The sequence below is a fragment of the Charadrius vociferus genome, unplaced genomic scaffold, assembly GCF_000708025.1.
Source record: "Charadrius vociferus isolate BGI_N301 unplaced genomic scaffold, ASM70802v2 scaffold214, whole genome shotgun sequence".
In the NCBI taxonomy this organism is placed as follows: domain Eukaryota; kingdom Metazoa; phylum Chordata; class Aves; order Charadriiformes; family Charadriidae; genus Charadrius; species Charadrius vociferus.
The window spans coordinates 1,005,922-1,024,950 of record NW_009647955.1 but is presented as its reverse complement, the minus strand read 5'-3'; the positions used below and the strand labels follow the sequence as shown (position 1 = coordinate 1,024,950).

Genomic DNA, 19,029 nt, shown 5'->3' with positions numbered 1-19,029 from the left:
CATGCAGTTCCATATTGGTTTTATCCAATGCTAGAATAGTCTTTTCTTTACATAATAATAGTTATATATAGAGATATATATTAATAGATAGAGATATATATTAATAGCTACAGGCACTCTGATAACATTAGTGTCAAAACAGAGAATTGTAGCAAATTTGGATGCTGTAATACACGGTATCTCTCCAGGGGAATATTATTGCAGCTTTAAGGTACTAAAAATTTTTAAGTCAATAAATAGGTTTAACAAGGTCTTTGTCTTCCTTAGTGGATTTTACATAGTAGTTTCTGGTCCCATTTTTTCCTTTTATTTTTTAAAATTTTTCAAGTATAGGTAATTTTTGGAGTATGACAGTGAAGATAACCAAGCCAGATCATAACAAAACAGGTTTTTACCTGGGAAACATTTTAAGGGAAAAGAAAGATAAACTTTGAAGTTTTTCTTTAGGTGTGTTTCTAATCTGAAACATAAGTTTTATAGGAACAGAACTGCAGAACCTCAGTGAAAGAATTCACTGTGGACCTCATTAGTAACATTGTTGGTGTGAAATTTGGACTAATCTGTTGTGATTTCTTTTTTCTTTCTCTTTCTGATCCAGGCTTCCACAATGTTAAGAGCATCTTTAGCCCCTGTGTAAGTATTTGTGGCTGAGCATTTATTTCAGTAGAGAGGAGGAAGAGGGGTTAGTAAACTGAAGTGCATTGCCAGTTGTCTGCAAATGGGAATCACTCATCCTCTGTGTGCTTCCTCTGATCTCAGTGAACATTGTATGCAAATATTGTGATCTGTATTCTTCACTTGGGCAGGTTCAGTAACATCCTAATTTCAGCAGGTTTCATCCAGTAAATCTGCCACTCCACACCTGTGAGTTGGTTGCTGTATTTCCTTTACTGTTTCTGTGTAGTACAGTCTTGTTGTAATTGGTTTGCTTCTCACAAATCCAGGAAAGGGGGGAATCAATAATGTGGGGGTTTTTTGGGTGCTTCAAGTTTAATTTTTTTGTGACTGACTTAATAAAATTGGTTTATAAGATCAAATAGAGATGGTATATTTGAGGTGAAAAGTTTATTAAATTTTTGAGACACTGTTTTGGTCCTTATGTTGTTCACAAGATAATTAAAGGGACAATTATACATATAACATAAAATTTGTCTTGAAAAGTGGTAGGATAGGAAGATAAGAACAAAAATTGTTTAGTGGAATATATTTAAATATTAAAATAAAGTATTGACTGGAAGCAATTTTGTTAGTTGAAAGTAATACTGCCGTGTTAAAACTCAAAATAACAAGACAGTACTGGTGCGTGGAAAGTGATCCTGTATTAAGTCTTATGTTAAGCCAGTGTAGTCCAGCATGTAAAAATCCATTCAGCCTACCACCTTTGTCTTGGAGAAGACATTTCTGTGTGCATGAGGGCTTAGAGGTGAAGTTGGAGCTGCAGTTTGTTACTGTGACAGTTTATAACTGTGTGCTAAGAGCCACAAGCTGCTGCCTTCATGCTCTTGTGGTTCACACAGCGCAGAGAAGGATGTCACTGTACTGTTTTGTGCCAGTAAAAAGCTCAGATCATCAGTTAGCTAGTTGTCAGAGTTTAGTGCTTGCAAGTTATAAGCTGCATGCGTGGTGAAAAAATAAGTTCAAGTTTAAAAAGTTTGTTGTTCTAACATGATAATGATAGTAAAAGTAACAAAGGTGTAAAAATGTGGAAGCTCTTTTCCTGAAGCAGATTTCCTGTTTTGGCTCTTCTCACCTCAGTAACATCAGCTGCACTGAATAAGGAGAGAGAATTTTGATAAATGTCTTTCCCGTTTGCATTGTAGGAAGGTGCAGGATGTGCCATTGTTGCCCTCTTTGGATTATGAGAAACTGAAGAAAGATTTGATTACAGGGAATGATCGTCTCAAGGCATTCTTGCTGCAGGCTCTGCGCTGGGTAAGGGAGACGGCCTCTGCAGGAATAAAGAAATAGTTCCCTTCTGGAGGGGTCCAGAACTAAAAAATCTTGTGAGCAAAACGGTTGTTCTGGTGATCAGTTCTGCATTGTAGGCAACTTCTCTTTGTCAGTGAAGTTTGCTGAGGTTCTTGAGATGATGAAGAAAGACCAGGCAATAGGTGTGTGTTGTAGCAGTACTGTCCTTGTCAGAGGAAAGCCAGATAGGAATTCCTGGGGTCTTCAGTGGCAATAATTTCTGATGTGTTTTCAAGGAAATTGTTGTTTTAGGCTGTTCCTCTTTCCATGTATTGGCCTGGTTTAGATTTATGTAAATATTGCTGTATCAAAGAAATACCTGACTGTAATCACCAGTTTTCCATTATAATCAAGGTATTCTACAAGAGCCTACATTTTGTTTGACTCTGATCATGTAACGATATTTCAGAAAAATTAAAGGTGACAACAGGAAGTTACATTTTCCTGCAGAAAAGGAAGCTGATGGGTTCAGAATGACAGACGTGAAAGATGATAATAGTGGAATTCTGATCAAGCTTCAGTGTCTATTTTCACATAAAAAAACATCCGTTGAACCAGTGGTTCTTCTAGCCCAGTACACTGTCTCAGATGTTTTAGAAGAGCACCACAGCTGTAGCTATTAGAGGGTCTTTTTAACTTTATGGGAAGTAATGCTGTATCCTTCCTCTATGGACAGTGATGACAGCTCCCAAGTAACAGTTTTGTGGTGGATCACTGAGCTGAGGTCTTGAAGCTAGTAGCGTAGGATCTTTCTGACACCGGATTGCTTCTTCCCGTGAGAGAGGTTTCTGAGCTATTGGGTATCCGCACCTTTACAATCTTCACTGGTCGTCAATTCACATTACCATTTACTTATTTGACTGGTTTATTTTTGTTGTTGTTTTTTTTTAGCGCCTGACAACATCGTATCCTGGAGAACAGAGAGACACTGTCCTGCAAGCCTACATCAGTAATGACCTCCTAGACTGCCACAGTAACTGTCAGGTCAGCTGGGAAGAGTTTTCCGCTGACTTGTATGTGATGTTGCTTATTTGTTTCTATAAAGCGGTGATCAGAACAATTTATCACTCGGGAAGGAAAAAAAAAGTAGTAGTGCCAAAATCATGTGATACATTTAACTTCTGCATCCCAGTCTTTAAATGTGATGGGCAGAACTTTGCATTACAAGAGCTCTCAGTGTAGATAAAGTTCTTGTAAACAAGTGGAAGTTTGTTACCTCTCCTGGTGCTTTATGTCCATGAGTTAAGCAGAAGCCTACTGAACCCCTTACTTTGGAGTTAGCTCTTGCTTATCAGATGCTGGCTCTTATTGAGTGATTATGTATTGTTAGACAATACTTTCAGTCCATTTCACTGATTTAGGATAAGAACTAAATTAGGACTTCAGTTTCAATAGCTCTACAAAATATCTGATTATGCACTTGTAATAACATGTTCATCAGTATTTCTGTGAATTTGGAATGGATTGTTGCCTTTCTTTTGAAAGGGGAACTGCTGGTATGTTGATTTTGAAAGGTTGCTTCAGTGACTGATAACCCAACACTACTGCTAACAAAAGTGCAACTTTTTTCATTTGTAATAGCGAATTTTGTGCATTGTTGAGTTACCCAGTTGTTTGTAGCAGTGGGCCTACTTGTTATGTTGTGGCTCCCATTGTCACTGCAACAATAACTTCACTAGAAAAGCTAGCAGGTTGTTAAGTCAATGATCTGTTTTTCTCCCTGTAAATTCCTGCAAGAGGAAAGTTATGTATGAGTAATGCCTGAAGTAAAACAGATTAAAAATAGTTTGCAATGTAATGTTCTTGGTAAGTTACTGAGCTGCTTTCCCACACTCTTCGTAGCCAAACAATAGCATTCCTATTCAGGTAACATTACTGCATTTAAGTTCATCAACAAAACTAACCGATTTTTTTTGTCACTGATTAAATATTAATTTTAGATATCAGCTTTAACTGATAACTGTGTCGGTTCATTATAATTCTCACCCTACACCATGGAGCTTAATGAATTTTTAACAGACTGAGCTGAGGAGCTCTGTTTGCTTATTTGTTCATTTTCCATCTCTCCCTCAGCCCCCTGCCAATAAAAAAAGAAACTGGGAAATTTCAAATCATATTTACATTACTTAAGATAACGATATGCATTCAAAGTTTGCTTGCTGTGAAAATTTAATGAAGCTTTTAAAACATTATAGAAGACTAACTTTGATTTTTCCTGCTTTGGTGAGTTTTTATTAATGTTTGCATTCTTTTTCAGAGAAGTGTCCTCAAATTATTACATTCTAAGAGTGAGGTAGTCAGACAGTATATGGCAAGGCTCATCAATGCTTTTGCTTCACTGGCAGAAGGTAAGAGATTCGCTGCAAAAAAAGACAGTATTTTCATATGATGTTGGCTTATAGGTACTTCACAAGTGCGCGTCTCTGCACGTGGAAATTTAGAGCCTTATTTGCACCCTTTTTCTAGGGATTCACAGTCTTTTGTTACATGCAGTCAAAACAATTTTTCAGTATCTTGAAAGTTTTCATTTTGACACTGTATAATCAGCATTTCTGACTTCTGTTGATGATTTGTGGTCTATGTGGGAACTTACGCAGGTGCTGCCTTTAATATCGTCTTCAGTCTCATCGTGAGGGTTAAAAAAAAAAAAAAAGAAGAAAAATCCCTGTTAATTAAAGGTCCTGTAGGCAGACCTGCTACCAGGTTGTGCAACAGTAGTTAGTGTAGCTGCTTGTGCATGTTCCTGGTCCTCACCTGAATATACCTACGTGCATTACTGCTGTTGGGTTGCATATATATGCAGCTTTGTATCTCTGCCTGTCCCAAATTAGCCCTTGGTTTGGTGCTACTTCAGGAGCTAACTGTTTTAGGAACTGAAATACTTTTTAAAGTCAATAACAGTAGGGTACCTAACTTTACTGAGCTCTTTGGACATCTTTGTTCTTTCCTAGAATGTACAAAACAAGGATAGATCAGAAAGCATGTACTGAAAGAGAAATAGTGGATTCTGGGTGGTATTATCTTGGCAAGTGGGGGCCTCTAATGCCCCAAGTGGTTGGATTGAATGCAACTGGTCTGCTAGACAACTCATTTGTGCAGGTTTGTTTGGGTCTTGGCACAAGATTGTGGCTTGTCAAGAAGAAGCTGAGGTCAATCCTGCTTACTTTCCAAGGAGAGGGAGCTTTTCTATCATAAGCTGATATCTCAGCATCTGTTCTTTCATCACTTTTTGCACCAGGTCGTGTCTACCTTTCTCAGAACCCAACGTTGCTGCGAATGCTGGAGGAGAGACTGAAAGCTGAAGACAAGGATTCCCTTACATGGGAGAATGTTCTGGGGGCTCTGCAGAAATTCAGCCTCAGGTGATGAAAGCACAGCACGCAGTGGTGACAGCAGGAGAGGAAATGCAGGCTAGTTAGGCTCCGTTCAGGGAGGAAAGAAGAGCACTTGATTTTCCCATAACAATCATCAGAACTTCTGGTGACTGATGAAAGCAGTGCCATTTATTATAGAGGAGAACTCAGTTTTGCTGACTGAATTAACCTGACTTCCTACCAGCTGTCAAGACTCAAGTAAATGTACATCTGCCTTGTGTGCTTTATATGTATTCCCTAATTGAACAAAGTGAAAATCTTAATGTAGAAAGTTCTGAAGATCCTACATAGAAAAAAAGAGTTGCATTACATTCCAGAGCATGAGGTTTTCATTATCCTTTCTGCAAACATTTTTCAGGGATTTCATCCTCATCCTGTTGATCCTCTTTCCTGGAGCTGTCTATGCATAGGCTGTCTTATTTCTTACTTTTGCGTGTCTGACAGAGTCTGACTCAAATGCCCACCACAAAAGAAGTATGCAAAAGCAGTAAAGGGCATGAAGTTGCTCTTATTTATCAAATAAATATGATCTAGGAACTCTGTTTTCACAGTACTCAGGAGGAATATTCAGCCTGAATAGTTAACTAAATGTAAGAAAGGTAGATGGATACGTTTAGCTCTTGTTATTTTCATTCAGGTTTCTTCTAAATTAAGACTGCAAGTGTTGGTTTTATTATTATTATTATTATTATTATAGTTTGGGGGCTTGTTGAAGAATGAGGTCTGCTTTTGGATTTGCCTCGTTTAGAACTTTTCTGGATGAAGCACACATAAATGTGTTTTGGGTAAAATTCTGCGCTGCTTCCCGACATGATACCTTATACATATTTGAGATGAAAGAGTATAAATCTTCATACTCTACTGCTTGAAATCCTAAACCAATCTTAGAGAATATGATTTTTCTATTAAAGCAGTTGTTAATAGTACATGTCAGTTTGAATTTTGAGACCTAAGCTACTGAAAATTTGGAAGTTTTTTACTTTCTGAAAAATAACAGATAATCTTATAGAAAGTTAATTCTTGGCATGCAGGACTGAGGGGGTTTTTGGTTTTTATTTAAATATGTGGTCAGGTGCTCCCTTGTTTTCCTCAATCTGTGCCATAGACCCTACTGTAAGATCCAGGACTGAGAAACTGTATGAGCTTTCAGGAGTAATCCAAATCCCAAGTACTAAGACCAGGAAAATACCTGCTTTGATCTTTGTAATTTAGACTTACTGCCCATTAGAAATAATATGATTAAAAATAGTGTTCTTCTGTAAGACCTTTCTACTAGTATATACTACTTTTTTGTATTGTAAAGCAAGGAATCTCTGTTGCAGGAGATCACAGTTGACTGCCTGGCACTTTATTCTGTATATGCTTTCAAGGCAACTACAGGTTGAGTTAATAGATGATTTAAGAATCTCTAGAGAAAAGAGCAAATAGATTTAAGCAAAAAAAATCTCATTTGTCAAATCAACAGTACAAAGTGCTATGGTTACCTATGGCAGAAGAGGTAATTAATTTATTTTATGGGTCTGTTGTGTGTAGCTGCCTATTCTTTACCGTTTTAAGACAATTGAAAATGCAATTTCAGGTAGAGTTAGAAGCCTTAGAAAGCAATGAAGAAACTTACCTCAGCAGTTTGGAGGTTTAAAAAAAAAAAAAAAACAAAACAAAACACAAAAAAACCCCAGCCCACCCAACAACATTTTAGTCCTCTAACCCTGCAGGAATCTGCATCTTCAATTTCTTCAGGCTTTGTTAATTCCTTAATTTAATTCATTCTGCCAAAATGGGTAGTTTGGGTTTGTGGGGTTTTTTTTGTTGGCAGGCTAGTGTATAGCAGGTGGGTGACATAGGGTTTTAATGTGCTTATATCATAGAATCATAGAATGGTTTAGGTTGGAAGGGACCTTGAAGATTATCCGGTCCCACCCCCCCTGCCATGGGCAGGGACACCTCCCACCAGACCAGGTTGCCCAAGGCCATGTCCAGCCTGGCCTTGAACGCCTCCAGGGATGGGGCCTCAACAACCTCTCTGGGCAACCTGGGCCAGTGCCTTACCACCCTCAAAGTGAAAAATTTCTTCCTAATGTTTGGTCTAAACCTTCAATGTGCTTATATCATAGAATCATAGAATGGTTTAGGTTGGAAGGGACCTTGAAGATTATCCGGTTCCAACCCCCCTGCCATGGGCAGGGACACCTCCCACCAGACCAGGTTGCCCAAGGCCATGTCCAGCCTGGCCTTGAACGCCTCCAGGGATGGGGCCTCAACAACCTCTCTGGGCAACCTGGGCCAGTGCCTTACCACCCTCAAAGTGAAAAATTTCTTCCTAATGTTTGGTCTAAACCTTCCCTCTTCCAGTTTAAAGCCATTCCCCCTCGTCCTGTCACTACATGCCCTAGCAAAAAGTCCTTCCCCAGCTCTCCTGTAGGCCCCCTTTAGGTACTGGAAGGCCGCAATGAGATCTCCCCGGAGCCTTCTCTTCTCCAGGCTGAACAGCCCCAACTCTCTCAGCCTCTCCTCATAGGAGAGGTGATTAGCTATAAATGTATTTGAAAGCTATTTATGTTGTGGTCTTATTTTTGTGGGCTTTTTGTTTTTTTAATCCTAGGCGTGCACTGCAGTCGGCAATGATCAAAGATGGGCTCATTTTCTGGCTGGTTGATGTTCTAACAGATACGGATTGCCTGTCTGATTACACACTGGAGTATTCTGTTGCCTTGCTCATGAACCTCTGTCTGCGGAGTGCAGGTGTCTTACATTTTTGAATTACAACCTTATTCCAAGAAATGGATGGGGAAGATCGTGAATCCTTTTTTCTGATATACCTGGATTCTTTCAAGTGGCTATAATTAGTAGCAGGGACTCGCATGATCAGAGATATTTGAGTGTTATAAGCAATGCTTTTGAGCAGATCTCTTTCCCAAGAATCCCAAACTGTGAAGGTTAGCTTCGCCAAAATCTAAAGAATTAAGCAGTTAATAAATTGAACCCTCTAAGATTTGATTCTTTTTTCATATCTGCATGTGAGGACTGCTGTACTTACATTCCAGGCCCACTTTTCAAAGGACACTTTATACTCATGTAAGAGATTTGTTTGTATAAAAGAAAGTCAGAACCGAGTTGATGAGTAATGGTAAGGAGCTTAACCTTCACCTTGTGGAGGGAAATACTTGCATGCTTCACTTCTACAATGCAGAGATTCCCCCCTGGAAAATAGGGTCCTGTCTATGTTCAAGAGACTTAAAGGAAGCTTAAAATAAGTTTCCTTTTAGAAAGGATAGTAAGGTAAAGGTGAAAAATTGACTGCTTGCCATAAGCAAAATAATGCCTTTGTTAAACGTTTAAAAATTCCTTTGTGTTGCACCCTGTCCAAGGTTACAACTGTATAAACGCAGAGTAACTCCGTTGATTTCAGCTCAGTTATGCAGAGCAGCATTTGGCAGGAACAAGGCCTAGTCTTGATCTGTGTCAATTATATTTAGTACTGATTTTAAGGAGTAAGATGCTTGCTCTGATCTCTTATATTTTTTTAAGCATATTTGTTTTCTTCCTTTGCAGGGAAGAAAATGTGTGCAAGGATTGCAAACCACGTGCTCAAGGTTCTCTCTGATCTTCTTGGCCATGAGAATCACGAGGTATTTGTACAGCAAACTTTGGGCTAAGAAAAAGGTAGAAAGAAAAATTAAAGATAAAAAAAGCAAGAAAGGAAGAAATGGAAAAAAGTAAATTGGTTTTGTTTCCCTTGTTAGATCCTCATGTAATTAAGTTGTGTGAAATTTTCCTAAAATTCAGGATCATGTAAGTTTTCTTTCATTGGGTGCTTATCTTTCTAGACATAATTATATCTTCCTTTAACAAATGTTGGCAGCTAAGAATGAAAGTCTTTTAGATGCATAGTTATCATGCAATCCACGTGCCTTCTTGATTGCAGTTTCAGATGCTGTTTAAATGTCACCTCACACCAAATCATCTCAAGCTTAACTAGTTCATGAGATGAACAATGTGTGGTGCAAGCCCATTATGCAAAACATCAGGTGCAAAGAAACAAATTTACTAGTATTTTTAAGGAATATTTTAGGAAAGCAGTACATCTGTGACATTCAAGCCCTAATATCTTTTTATCTACCACTTCATTTAACCTGCTACTTAACCCTTTTGTAGTTTGTTTCTTTTCTGTCTCCAGACATTTGCATCTTGAATGCTAAATTAAACTACCTCAGAGGAGAATGCTAAACCTGATTGCTTATTTCTACCTAATGCTTTTCAGCATGTTGCTCTGATATCTGCTGTCCACTATATAAAGCGTTGCTTCAGCTGTCTCTGCAGAGGGGCACTTCTTTATCAGTGGAGTAAAATTCAAGGCAGGAGAAAACGTGGGCAAATATTGTATGAAGTTGAAATCATAGAGAGGCAGAATTTTTACCAGGGGATTCTAGAATTATTCTCTTATGTTTATATGCAATGATTGTGTCATCAGTTTTTTCTTTACAACTTAAACTGAAAACAGACAATAAATTTCAACGAAGTGTTTAGTCCACGTTTATGAATTCATTAGAAGATGTAGATCAGTTCTTTACTAGCACTATTTTGATTAAGATGAAACTTGGCATACCTTTATTGGACTCTTTCACTAGCTTTTCTTTTTGTGAATGATGAGATTTAATACAATAATACAAAATAACATCCCAGTCCTTAGACTGAAGTATTTAGAAATACTATCATACTGTTGAATTCTGTGCCTTAGAATGACCTTGAAATTTCTCTCAGAGGGTGTATTCTTACAGCCTAGTTGGCACTAGTGCAGCTGACAGAAGTTTTGTTATCAAAGTCAAAGGTAGAAGGCAATGCTCTTGGGTGGCAGGAGAGTTTTCTGCGACGCTGTGGAATCCTTGTGTAAATCCCAGTCCCTTACCTTTGCTTGCTTCCCCTGCTCCCAGCCTAGCTCATTGTTCATTTTTCCAAGGCTATAGACAGAGGTTGACGGGGAATCTTAGTGCTCCAAAAGGAACTGGCCAATACCAAAGGTCACATAAGTGCTGATAAAACTAGTTTGACAGATGTGGTGGCTTTCACTAACCATAAAACAGAGCTTTCACACTAGCTGGTTTTTTGCCTCTACTGAGGGACAGCAACGGGCAGCAGAGTGAAAGGATGTTTTAAGCTGCTGCAGCTTTTATCATCCTGCCTAAGGCTACAGTGCTTGAAGCCTCTCCTGAGTTCACGCTGACACAGTCGTGTCCCTGTTCTTTGTCCTATTTTTTGTACTGCCACTAGTGTGTGTCAGAAACTAACCTTCTTTTTCTGCTCCCCCCCCCCCCCCTTTTTTTTTTATTGGGCTAGGTCAGTTTGCAATAATGTATTTTCAGAAGGGGTGGGGAGGAAATCAGCATGCAGCAGTACTGATTTAGATCAACCATATCCCAGTATATTTGCATTCTAAAAGTTCGCTGCTTCCTAAGTGGGAATTTTTGCAAGTGCAGGCTGGTCTGATTAAACTCTCTGAACATAGTTGTTCTGCACCTTCACTCTTAAATTTTGCTCATAATTAACTGGGGTGAATGTAAGAGCTTTTCTTGGTGGTATGACTATTTCTTCCTCTTAGATACAACCATATGTGAATGGAGCACTGTATAGCATTCTCACCATCCCTTCTGTCCGAGAAGAAGCCAGAGCAATGGTAAGAAGTGCTGCTTTGCATAGGACAGAGATCCACACATATACCAAAGGTGGCGTGCACACAGGTACCTGTTAAGCAGTGTGCAGCAAGGTTGTGAGGTAGGAGCCATGGCATTGTGAGAAGGGAATCCACAAGTGGCCCTCCACCTTTGATATTCAGGCAGATACGAATGTATGTCTCAAACACTTTTGCCATGTTTGCTGGTCTTTCCCCAGAAATATAGCCCCAGCAGTGTGAAGGATTCTGTCTAAACTATAAATTGAAGGTGTTATTTTAGAATACTGTTGTCCATCTAGGATTTCATAGACTGGATGTGGCCCAGGAGATGGTTTCGTCTGACCTGCTACTTATTCCCCTTATTTAACTCATTCTGCACCAGTGAATATCCACTAAGAGGATGCGTTCCGCTTTCTGCTTTTGTTTCTGCCCGGTATAGACATGGTTAGCTGGGGAAGGCAGCAGGAGGAAGGTTTTAGCAGAACTACAAATTGATTTCCTGTGAAAGTTAGTCTAATAGTAATGAATGTGGTTTAATTTCTGGATTTGAGGAAGCCGTTCCTGGGAGAGCAGAGTATCTTTGTATCTTAAGAACTAACCTAGAGAGTTATGCAGACATAATTGTTGTCAGATGTTTTACCTCACAGAGCACAGAGGATTGGAAGTCATCTTAAGTGACTGAAGACACAACATCAAGCCTATAAAGGACCACAAAGAGTGAAACTGGGTTTAAGAGAAGGTCAAAGTTGGTCCTGCTTGTACTGTTGTCTCTGTGAATGCAAATTTTCCCTTTTCTGTTTACTACTGCATACTGAGGTCAGAAGGCAGAAGCAGCAGATCTATTGTAAAAATTTGCCGTTTGTCATAGATACGTCTATACTAAACCTAGAAGCAATCTAGGCAGCACATTTCTTTTGCCTTTTGAAAGTGTATGGACAAAATGGAGTGCTTAGAGCTGGACATAGTGGTTTGTTTCACACTGCCTCTGTTTTTCCTGACAAAACAATGACATTTCGGCTAACAAAACTCTGTCACTGTGGTCACATGAAATACTAATCTAGCAATGTTTTCCACTACATCCAGGGAATGGAAGAAATCCTGCGCTGCTTTATCAAGGAAGGAAATGCAGAGATGATCCGACAGATTGAATTTATTATCAAGCAGCTCAATTCAGGTCAGAAGAACAGATGCAGCTATCTGAGCTGTAAATCTTTCACAAAAGCTGTATGAAAGCTCATGTTTTTACTTGGCGTTGAAACTCTCAAAGAATAACTATAGTGTGATGGTCTGAGAGAGGGTGAATAGTGAATGTCAGGATTTGAATGTCAGATGTATTTTAAAATTCCCTTTTGTGTTATGATTATAAAGAAGAAACAAAAGGCTGAGTAGGTATCAATCCCAAAGTTTTGGGACTGTAAATAGAATGACCTTGACTGTTTTCTTTCATGCTGGTGGCCTCACAGTTATGAGAGACTTCTGTCAATTGAAAAATAAACAGGTGATGCAATTTGTAAAGCAGGATTTAGGGACTAGGTCTGTCTCTGCCCGTCTCTTGTTCTATTAAGGAGCGTAGGTTCGTTATCTGAAATGGCTTATCCTGAATATGAGGCAGAGACCATCCTTTTTGGAGAGTATGTTGATGGGTCCCAGGAGTTGTAGATGCTGTGTTAATACAGACAATTGTGAGGAGGTAGAACATTACTGTATTTTCTGTTCCTGTGGCTCAAAGGAAGGCTGAAGAAAGAGAAAGCAAATACTGAAAAGGAGATGAACTGTGGTTTAATCTTCCTGTACAGTAAAAATGGAACAAGTTTGACTGCTTTTTTTGGCTTTTTGAAAGAGCAGAAGACAGCATTATCTTATGGTCCTGGTTTGTAAAAGAACAAATAAAGTTTTTAAGCCCTGTATTGCCACTCTGCAATACTTGTTCATCAAGGTTATAGAATCGCTTCTCTTCTACCTATGAGTGGTATCTTTAAAAGGTTTTGTCCAATTGGTGAGTAAAAGTTGAGCGTACAGATTTCCAGTGTGTACAGATTTCCAGTGTAAGCCTGGCTGCTTTTTTCTAAGGAAATGAGTTTGTCCAAAAGTTACGATAAGTATTCTACATGAGGACTATCTTTTTACATATAAAAGCAGTGTAATATTGAAGTGTTGATAGGGAGAAGTAGAGTCTTTTATTAAAAAGAGTCTTTTATTAAAAATTAGTTGAAAAATGTACAAACTTGCAAGTGCACACGCTTTCATTCAAATCTTGTCAGTAAAAACACTGAGACATCATAGTGGGATTTATCAGAAAAGAACTATTCTAGAGTGTTTCTGTTTCTGCCATTTTCCCAAATATGAATTGATTTTGGTGATTTCTAGAATGCTTTATAGGAGCAAATAATTCCAATAGTTGTTCTGAAAAGAATAGGATGTCACATGAGAAGCAAGCTAAATCTTATTATTGTAAAAGAGGGGCAATAACTAGAGGCTCTGTTAGGTTGCACATGTACTCTTACACCATTTCATTTTGCTTCTTTCTAGAAGAGCCATTAAATGACAGTATTGTGTCTGATGATGAAGAGGAAGAGGAGGATGAGGAAGTAAGTTTAAAGGCCTTCTGGCACCTTTTAGAAAAATCCTTAATATTCTACACAGAAAACATTTGTGTCAGTAAGCCAGACTTCGGGGTTTTGGTTTGGGTTGGGTTTTTTAACTTTTATTTAATTACCAAGGTCTATTAACAAGAAAATTGGATCTTTTTCCATTACCTTATGTTTGAAGTCCTGCTCTGTTATTTTGACAAGTGACCACCTCTGTGGTAGCTTAAAGCAAGTAAAGAGATGAGGAGTTACTGTGGCTGTAGAAATCTTGCTTTCAAGCAGACCCGTTTCACCAGTTAAAAGTAAAGGAACCGAATGAACCAGTATATTGCTAGAATAGTTTATAAACAGGTTGTTACTTTTTCTTAAGGTATCATGATCTGTTCAGGGTATGACTTCTTTTTTTTTCTGTTTAAAAACAAGTCCCATAAAAAAGGAAAAAAAAAAAGGGAAAGTTAGCACAAGAAACTATGTCATAGTAAATATAAATTGGTTAGCTGTGTATTTCTAGCTCTGCTAATAAATGTATTTTATACCAATACTTCAGCATTTTTTAAGAAGCTGTCTGCATAGAATAATGGATTCCAGGTGTAGACGACACAGCATATTTGATCATCTAAATTAATAAGCAAAGCAAGGTGTATAAATGGTGAGAGGGAAGTGTTAAATCTGGTCTTCACTGGGTGACCGAGTGCATTTTCAAGCGTACGTTGAGCCTTTTATTATTTGAAAGCAGTGAAAAATGTCTGTCCCGGCTGTAACAGGTGTGGTGTGCTCTCAGCTGCCGTGGTGCAGCACCTTGCAGGATCCAGCCTTTCCCTGGCAGCATCCAGGGAAGTTTTGCACTGGTTGCTTTATTTAGCTAGTTTCTGTGTTGTGGCACAATAGGTGGTGAACACGTGAACTGATTACCCTTGTGACTTTGCCTAAACTTAGAGCTGTGTGGAAATTCTAACTTTAGAGCTACAAGGAAGTTTTATTTAACAATCGGCTCTACACCTTTTGTTTTAAAGGGTACAGTAAACTGTTTTTTTTTTTTTCTAATAGGATTAGATTATTGTAATTGTTTCACCTCCTGCAGTCCTGAAGTGAGTTTTAAATAATTTTCCACTTCTCCCACCCAAAATCAATGATTGATGTGCAAGATGGGCTCTCTGAGGATTAATCATTATAACTTCCCTTTCCTTAATATCCTGCTTAACACCCTTTAACTGATGTTCCAAAGCTTTGAGCGTCTTAGGTGTATTGTGAGAATCCAAGCCGGTGATATTTTTGCTTGAACTCTAGTATACTTTTTTGAAGGATGCTGTGTTCTGTTGGGAAAGCATAGGGATAAGGAACTCCTTCATGAAAGATGTGGCACTGAATTGCATGATAGTGTTGAACACTTTCATTACTTTAGCTGCTCTTGGGAATAAAAGGAACATGAATTCTCCTATTCAGTCATACCTCCTAGACGAGTGGCTGCTGCTCACAACCCCAGCCGAGGTTCTAGGTCAAACAATTTTGAAATGCATTTTTATCACTCAACCATCATGTGATTAAAATGGACTTCTGTCACTTTTTATTATTTGATTCAAAAATAGCAGTAGGCTTTTGAAACAGAGAAGTGTCCGATTACAGTTTTTCATTAGCTTTGCCATTATATTAGAAAGAAGAAGTCTCATTATACCAATTTTAAAACAGTGTCTAGTGGCATGTTCTAAATCCTTATTGCTTCTGGGAACTATACTTCTGTTCTGCTGCAAGGAGGGCCGGTTTCTTACTCCCTCAGTTTAGAAAATATAGTATACGAACAGCACGGCAGCAAAATCCTGTGCAAAATGCAGAATGTTGTTACTTTGTTAAATAAGCAACGATTTGTTGACTCACTGCCTCAATGCTTGGAGCCCTTTTGTATTTTGGAAATGCAGTGAGTTATTGTTCTTTGGGGTTCTGTGATAACATCTGGTGTTGTGATCTGGCAACACAAAGTTTTGGAAAACTTTATCAGAAGTCTTGCCTTTATGTAACTCTTAAAAACTACTACAGACTGAATGTATATCAGAATATGTCAATATATTGACAATTTAATGACGCGCATTTGAACTGCTTACTGATATTATAATTTGTTGCTGATCTACTTAATATCAATATTTATACCTTCACAACTTAAGAAACAACAAAAAGATTCTTCTATACAGACTTAGTTTGCAGGTTTTGCCCCAGCTTTTATTGTTTCCAAGAACATGCAAAGGTTCCTCATGCTGTTACTATTACTTGTCATGGTTTTTTGCTTTTATCTGTGTTTAATTTAAGTTGTTGATTTGTTTAATTTGTTGTTTAATTTAAGTTGTATTGGCTTTGAGCAGATCTTGTGGTAATGACTGCTTTCTCCTAAACACTACCACCAAGGTGTGGTTTAGCCAGTTGGAGGATAAATCTGGGATTTCTAAGGGCATCATACACTCAGAAATTTAAGATTCTGTAATGTGTGACATTGACGCATATAAACTGAATTTAAAAATGTCTATGTTACGCCTGTACTGTTATTCAGAAATGAATTGGCTTTTGGGTGACGTGATTGTCATCCTGGGAGCTTGATACGGTTTTGTATATATTTCAGTATTTCCTTTTCATTTTATTATTAATATTTCATTAAAGTATTTTAGCTCCTTCTAAACTCCTAAGTCTCTTTTTCTCTCCTCTGCCTTTCTCATGGAAGAGGGGTAGGGGGGAGCATCTGTTGGTCCCATCTGGGGTGCCCCACATCCCCAGTAACTGTTTCGGCCTAAACCACGACAGCCTGCTCCGCTTTAAATTAACTAGCGTAGAGCTCAGGATGCACTGGCTTGTGGAGTACATACCCACCTTTGTTATGTTAGCTATCTGGGGTGTGTCGACACCCACAGTCACAGTTCGTGTTTTCTTGTGCTTCATATTCTCTTGACTGTTCTTTTAAATACTAACTTAATTTATCTTTAGTATTTGATCTTTACCTTTGCTTTTTATTTGACTTGAACCATCTATAAAAGCTGCTTTTAAAAGAGAATATATGATATTGTAGCTCTAATTCAAAAGTTTAGTTACAAACTTGAGCTACATTAGGTAACTGTACAGTCACCATTTATCAGAGACCCTCTGATCTCCCACTACTCATCACCTGGCAATAAAGTCAGTAAACTGCAGTGTGAAAGTACAATTCAGCTAGAGAATCCATCAAAAGAGAGAGAGCTTAATCACAGACCTAATTGCAGGACATTGAGCCACTATATTAAAGGACTTTGGTGCCAACATCATCTGCTGCTTGTGAGCAATGGTAAACAGGGCACCAATTGTGTTATTTTAGTGGTGGAATGATGGCACATTTGTCAAAGCTCTTTTTCTGTGTAAGGAGACAGAGGAGGGACACGTTCAGGCTCAGTTACGTGGTATGTTGAATACCATCAGGGAGCAAGGCTGGCAGGAAGAGGTACTTCCCAGAAACGAAAAACTAGAGCTCTCTGTGTGACAAAAAGTGTCAAACAGAATATTGGAAGAGGTGGAACCTGGAGGAACCAAGGTGATCTGTGAGGAGGAGTTAAATACATCATGCATGCAGAGAGCTGGAAGAAAGAGCAGGATGATGTTCTAACTCCAACGCGTAACGCTCTACCCAGGCAGAGTATAGGCAGCCTTCTGTAAAGCACCCTTGAAGAAAACTGTTAGCTTTTGATGCTGCATTAACATACCATATAAAAAAAAAATCCCACCAGACTATTTATAAAGCTCATCTTTGAAACTTTTTTTTTCCCCCCGAAGCACAGTATATTGTGGACTTTGGAGTATGGGGTTTTCTTTTGTTTGTTTGTTTTGCTTGATACAGATGATTGTTGCCTTGCCTACAAGGGTTTATCTGTGTTTTTCCATTATCTTGGGTTATTTTTCACACCTACCCAGCTTCCCAGATAATTGGGAGCTGATTGTAACTTGCCTTGGAGAGAAAGGCAGATTGAACACCTATCTGAGGTCCTATACAGCCTTATCTTTTATGGCTGAGAGTCTAGAGAACGCATCTTTAGGAGGATGAAGAGGATTAACAATCTGGTATCTTCAAAACACTTACGGAAGAACTAGGGGTTTTTTTATTAAATCCATGCATAAACAAATAAATTGTGGAAAAATTTTACTCTGAACCTTAGAACACTGGGTGGATTATTGGCAGTGTTTCTGTAACTGCTTCAGTTGTTTACACACAGGCATCTAATGTCTCTTAAGATTAACTACAGCATCGGAAGCACCTCCACAAGGCTGTCAGATCATTTTGGACCTGTGGGAGGCTTGTGCCCTTTCAGAGCAGCAGTAGAAGACTAGGCAGGATATTTCAAAGCAGAACTGGATGCTGCTGTGGGCTACAGAATTGAGGCCTTTGTGTCTGTGGTTTTTGTCTCTGCTTGATGCCTGTGAATGAGGAGGTGATGAGTAATGAGAATAATTAAATCAAAACAAAAATTATGTTTTTAAGCCATTTGGTACAGAGGTCATGAAACTTGAAAAAAGGCAAGCCTGTAGAACTCTGGGGAAGCCAATGTCTACTTGGTCTGAGTGATGGTAGTCTTGTTACTTTGCACCAGACAAAGACTGAAATCAGTTGGCCGTTTCCATTGTAGGAAATACCTTCTCTGTACACACTTCCAATGTTTTTTTTCCTCATGCTGTTTTTGTAGAGCACTGTCCAAGGATCCATATTGTTGGCTAATCTTTGTGGCAGAGGGTATTTCTTACTTTGGCTATTTAAAACTATTCGAGTCTAAATCTCACTAAAGTGCAACTGCTTTTCATTTCTTTGTGCTCCAGGGCTCATCGAAGTTTGGTGGCCATTGTTTTTAATGGAGTTTATGCCAGGCTCTCTACATGACTATTACAATATACCTTATTAGAATGATTAATTTACTTTTTCTGACAGTCATTACATTTTCTGTCACAACCTGTTTCCAAAGCAAAGCACATTTTCTTCATCTAGGGTAGGTCTTATTTAGGGTATCTTATGCAGCACAGAAAAGAATTCTTTTCAGTAGCAAAACACAACCAAAATACCATCTTGTTCTTGTATTACTACTTTTGGTTTGCTGGAGGGGTCCTTCAAACTTTAAAATTTCCTGGCTTGTAGATCTGTAGAAGCTGCAGAACTTCCATGAGAGATTAATCACCCATGGTTATACTAGAAATAGGCACAGGAGAGTGAATTCTTAATACTTTTCGCTCGAGAAGTTGAGTACATTTGGGTTCAGTGGAATGAAGTCAACAAAGTATTATTGCCTCTTGTATGATATTTGTACCCTAAAGTACCAATTCCAAGAATCTCGTACCAGCCCCATATTGTCAGCTTTAAAGCTTACTTGCAAACCTGAGTAGCTGCTATTGCTGCTGCTTCACGTTGCTCTAAAAACAGCTGCTGTTGGATACCTGTGGT

At 38.6% G+C, this 19,029-nt stretch overlaps 1 protein-coding gene across 1 annotated transcript in view; it reads left to right on the top strand.

Annotated features, from left to right (window-relative positions):
• The window catches only part of ARMC9 (armadillo repeat containing 9), a 66,446-nt gene that overhangs the window by 29,225 nt on the left and 18,192 nt on the right, over nt 1-19,029 (top strand). Inside the window, exons 9-18 of the mRNA XM_009883347.1 lie at nt 599-633; nt 1,821-1,932; nt 2,860-2,952; nt 4,226-4,316; nt 5,207-5,330; nt 7,945-8,084; nt 8,895-8,971; nt 10,939-11,013; nt 12,094-12,184; nt 13,543-13,598. Of these exons, the coding sequence (XP_009881649.1) occupies nt 599-633; nt 1,821-1,932; nt 2,860-2,952; nt 4,226-4,316; nt 5,207-5,330; nt 7,945-8,084; nt 8,895-8,971; nt 10,939-11,013; nt 12,094-12,184; nt 13,543-13,598 (894 nt within the window). The remainder of the gene's footprint in view (nt 1-598; nt 634-1,820; nt 1,933-2,859; nt 2,953-4,225; nt 4,317-5,206; nt 5,331-7,944; nt 8,085-8,894; nt 8,972-10,938; nt 11,014-12,093; nt 12,185-13,542; nt 13,599-19,029) is intronic.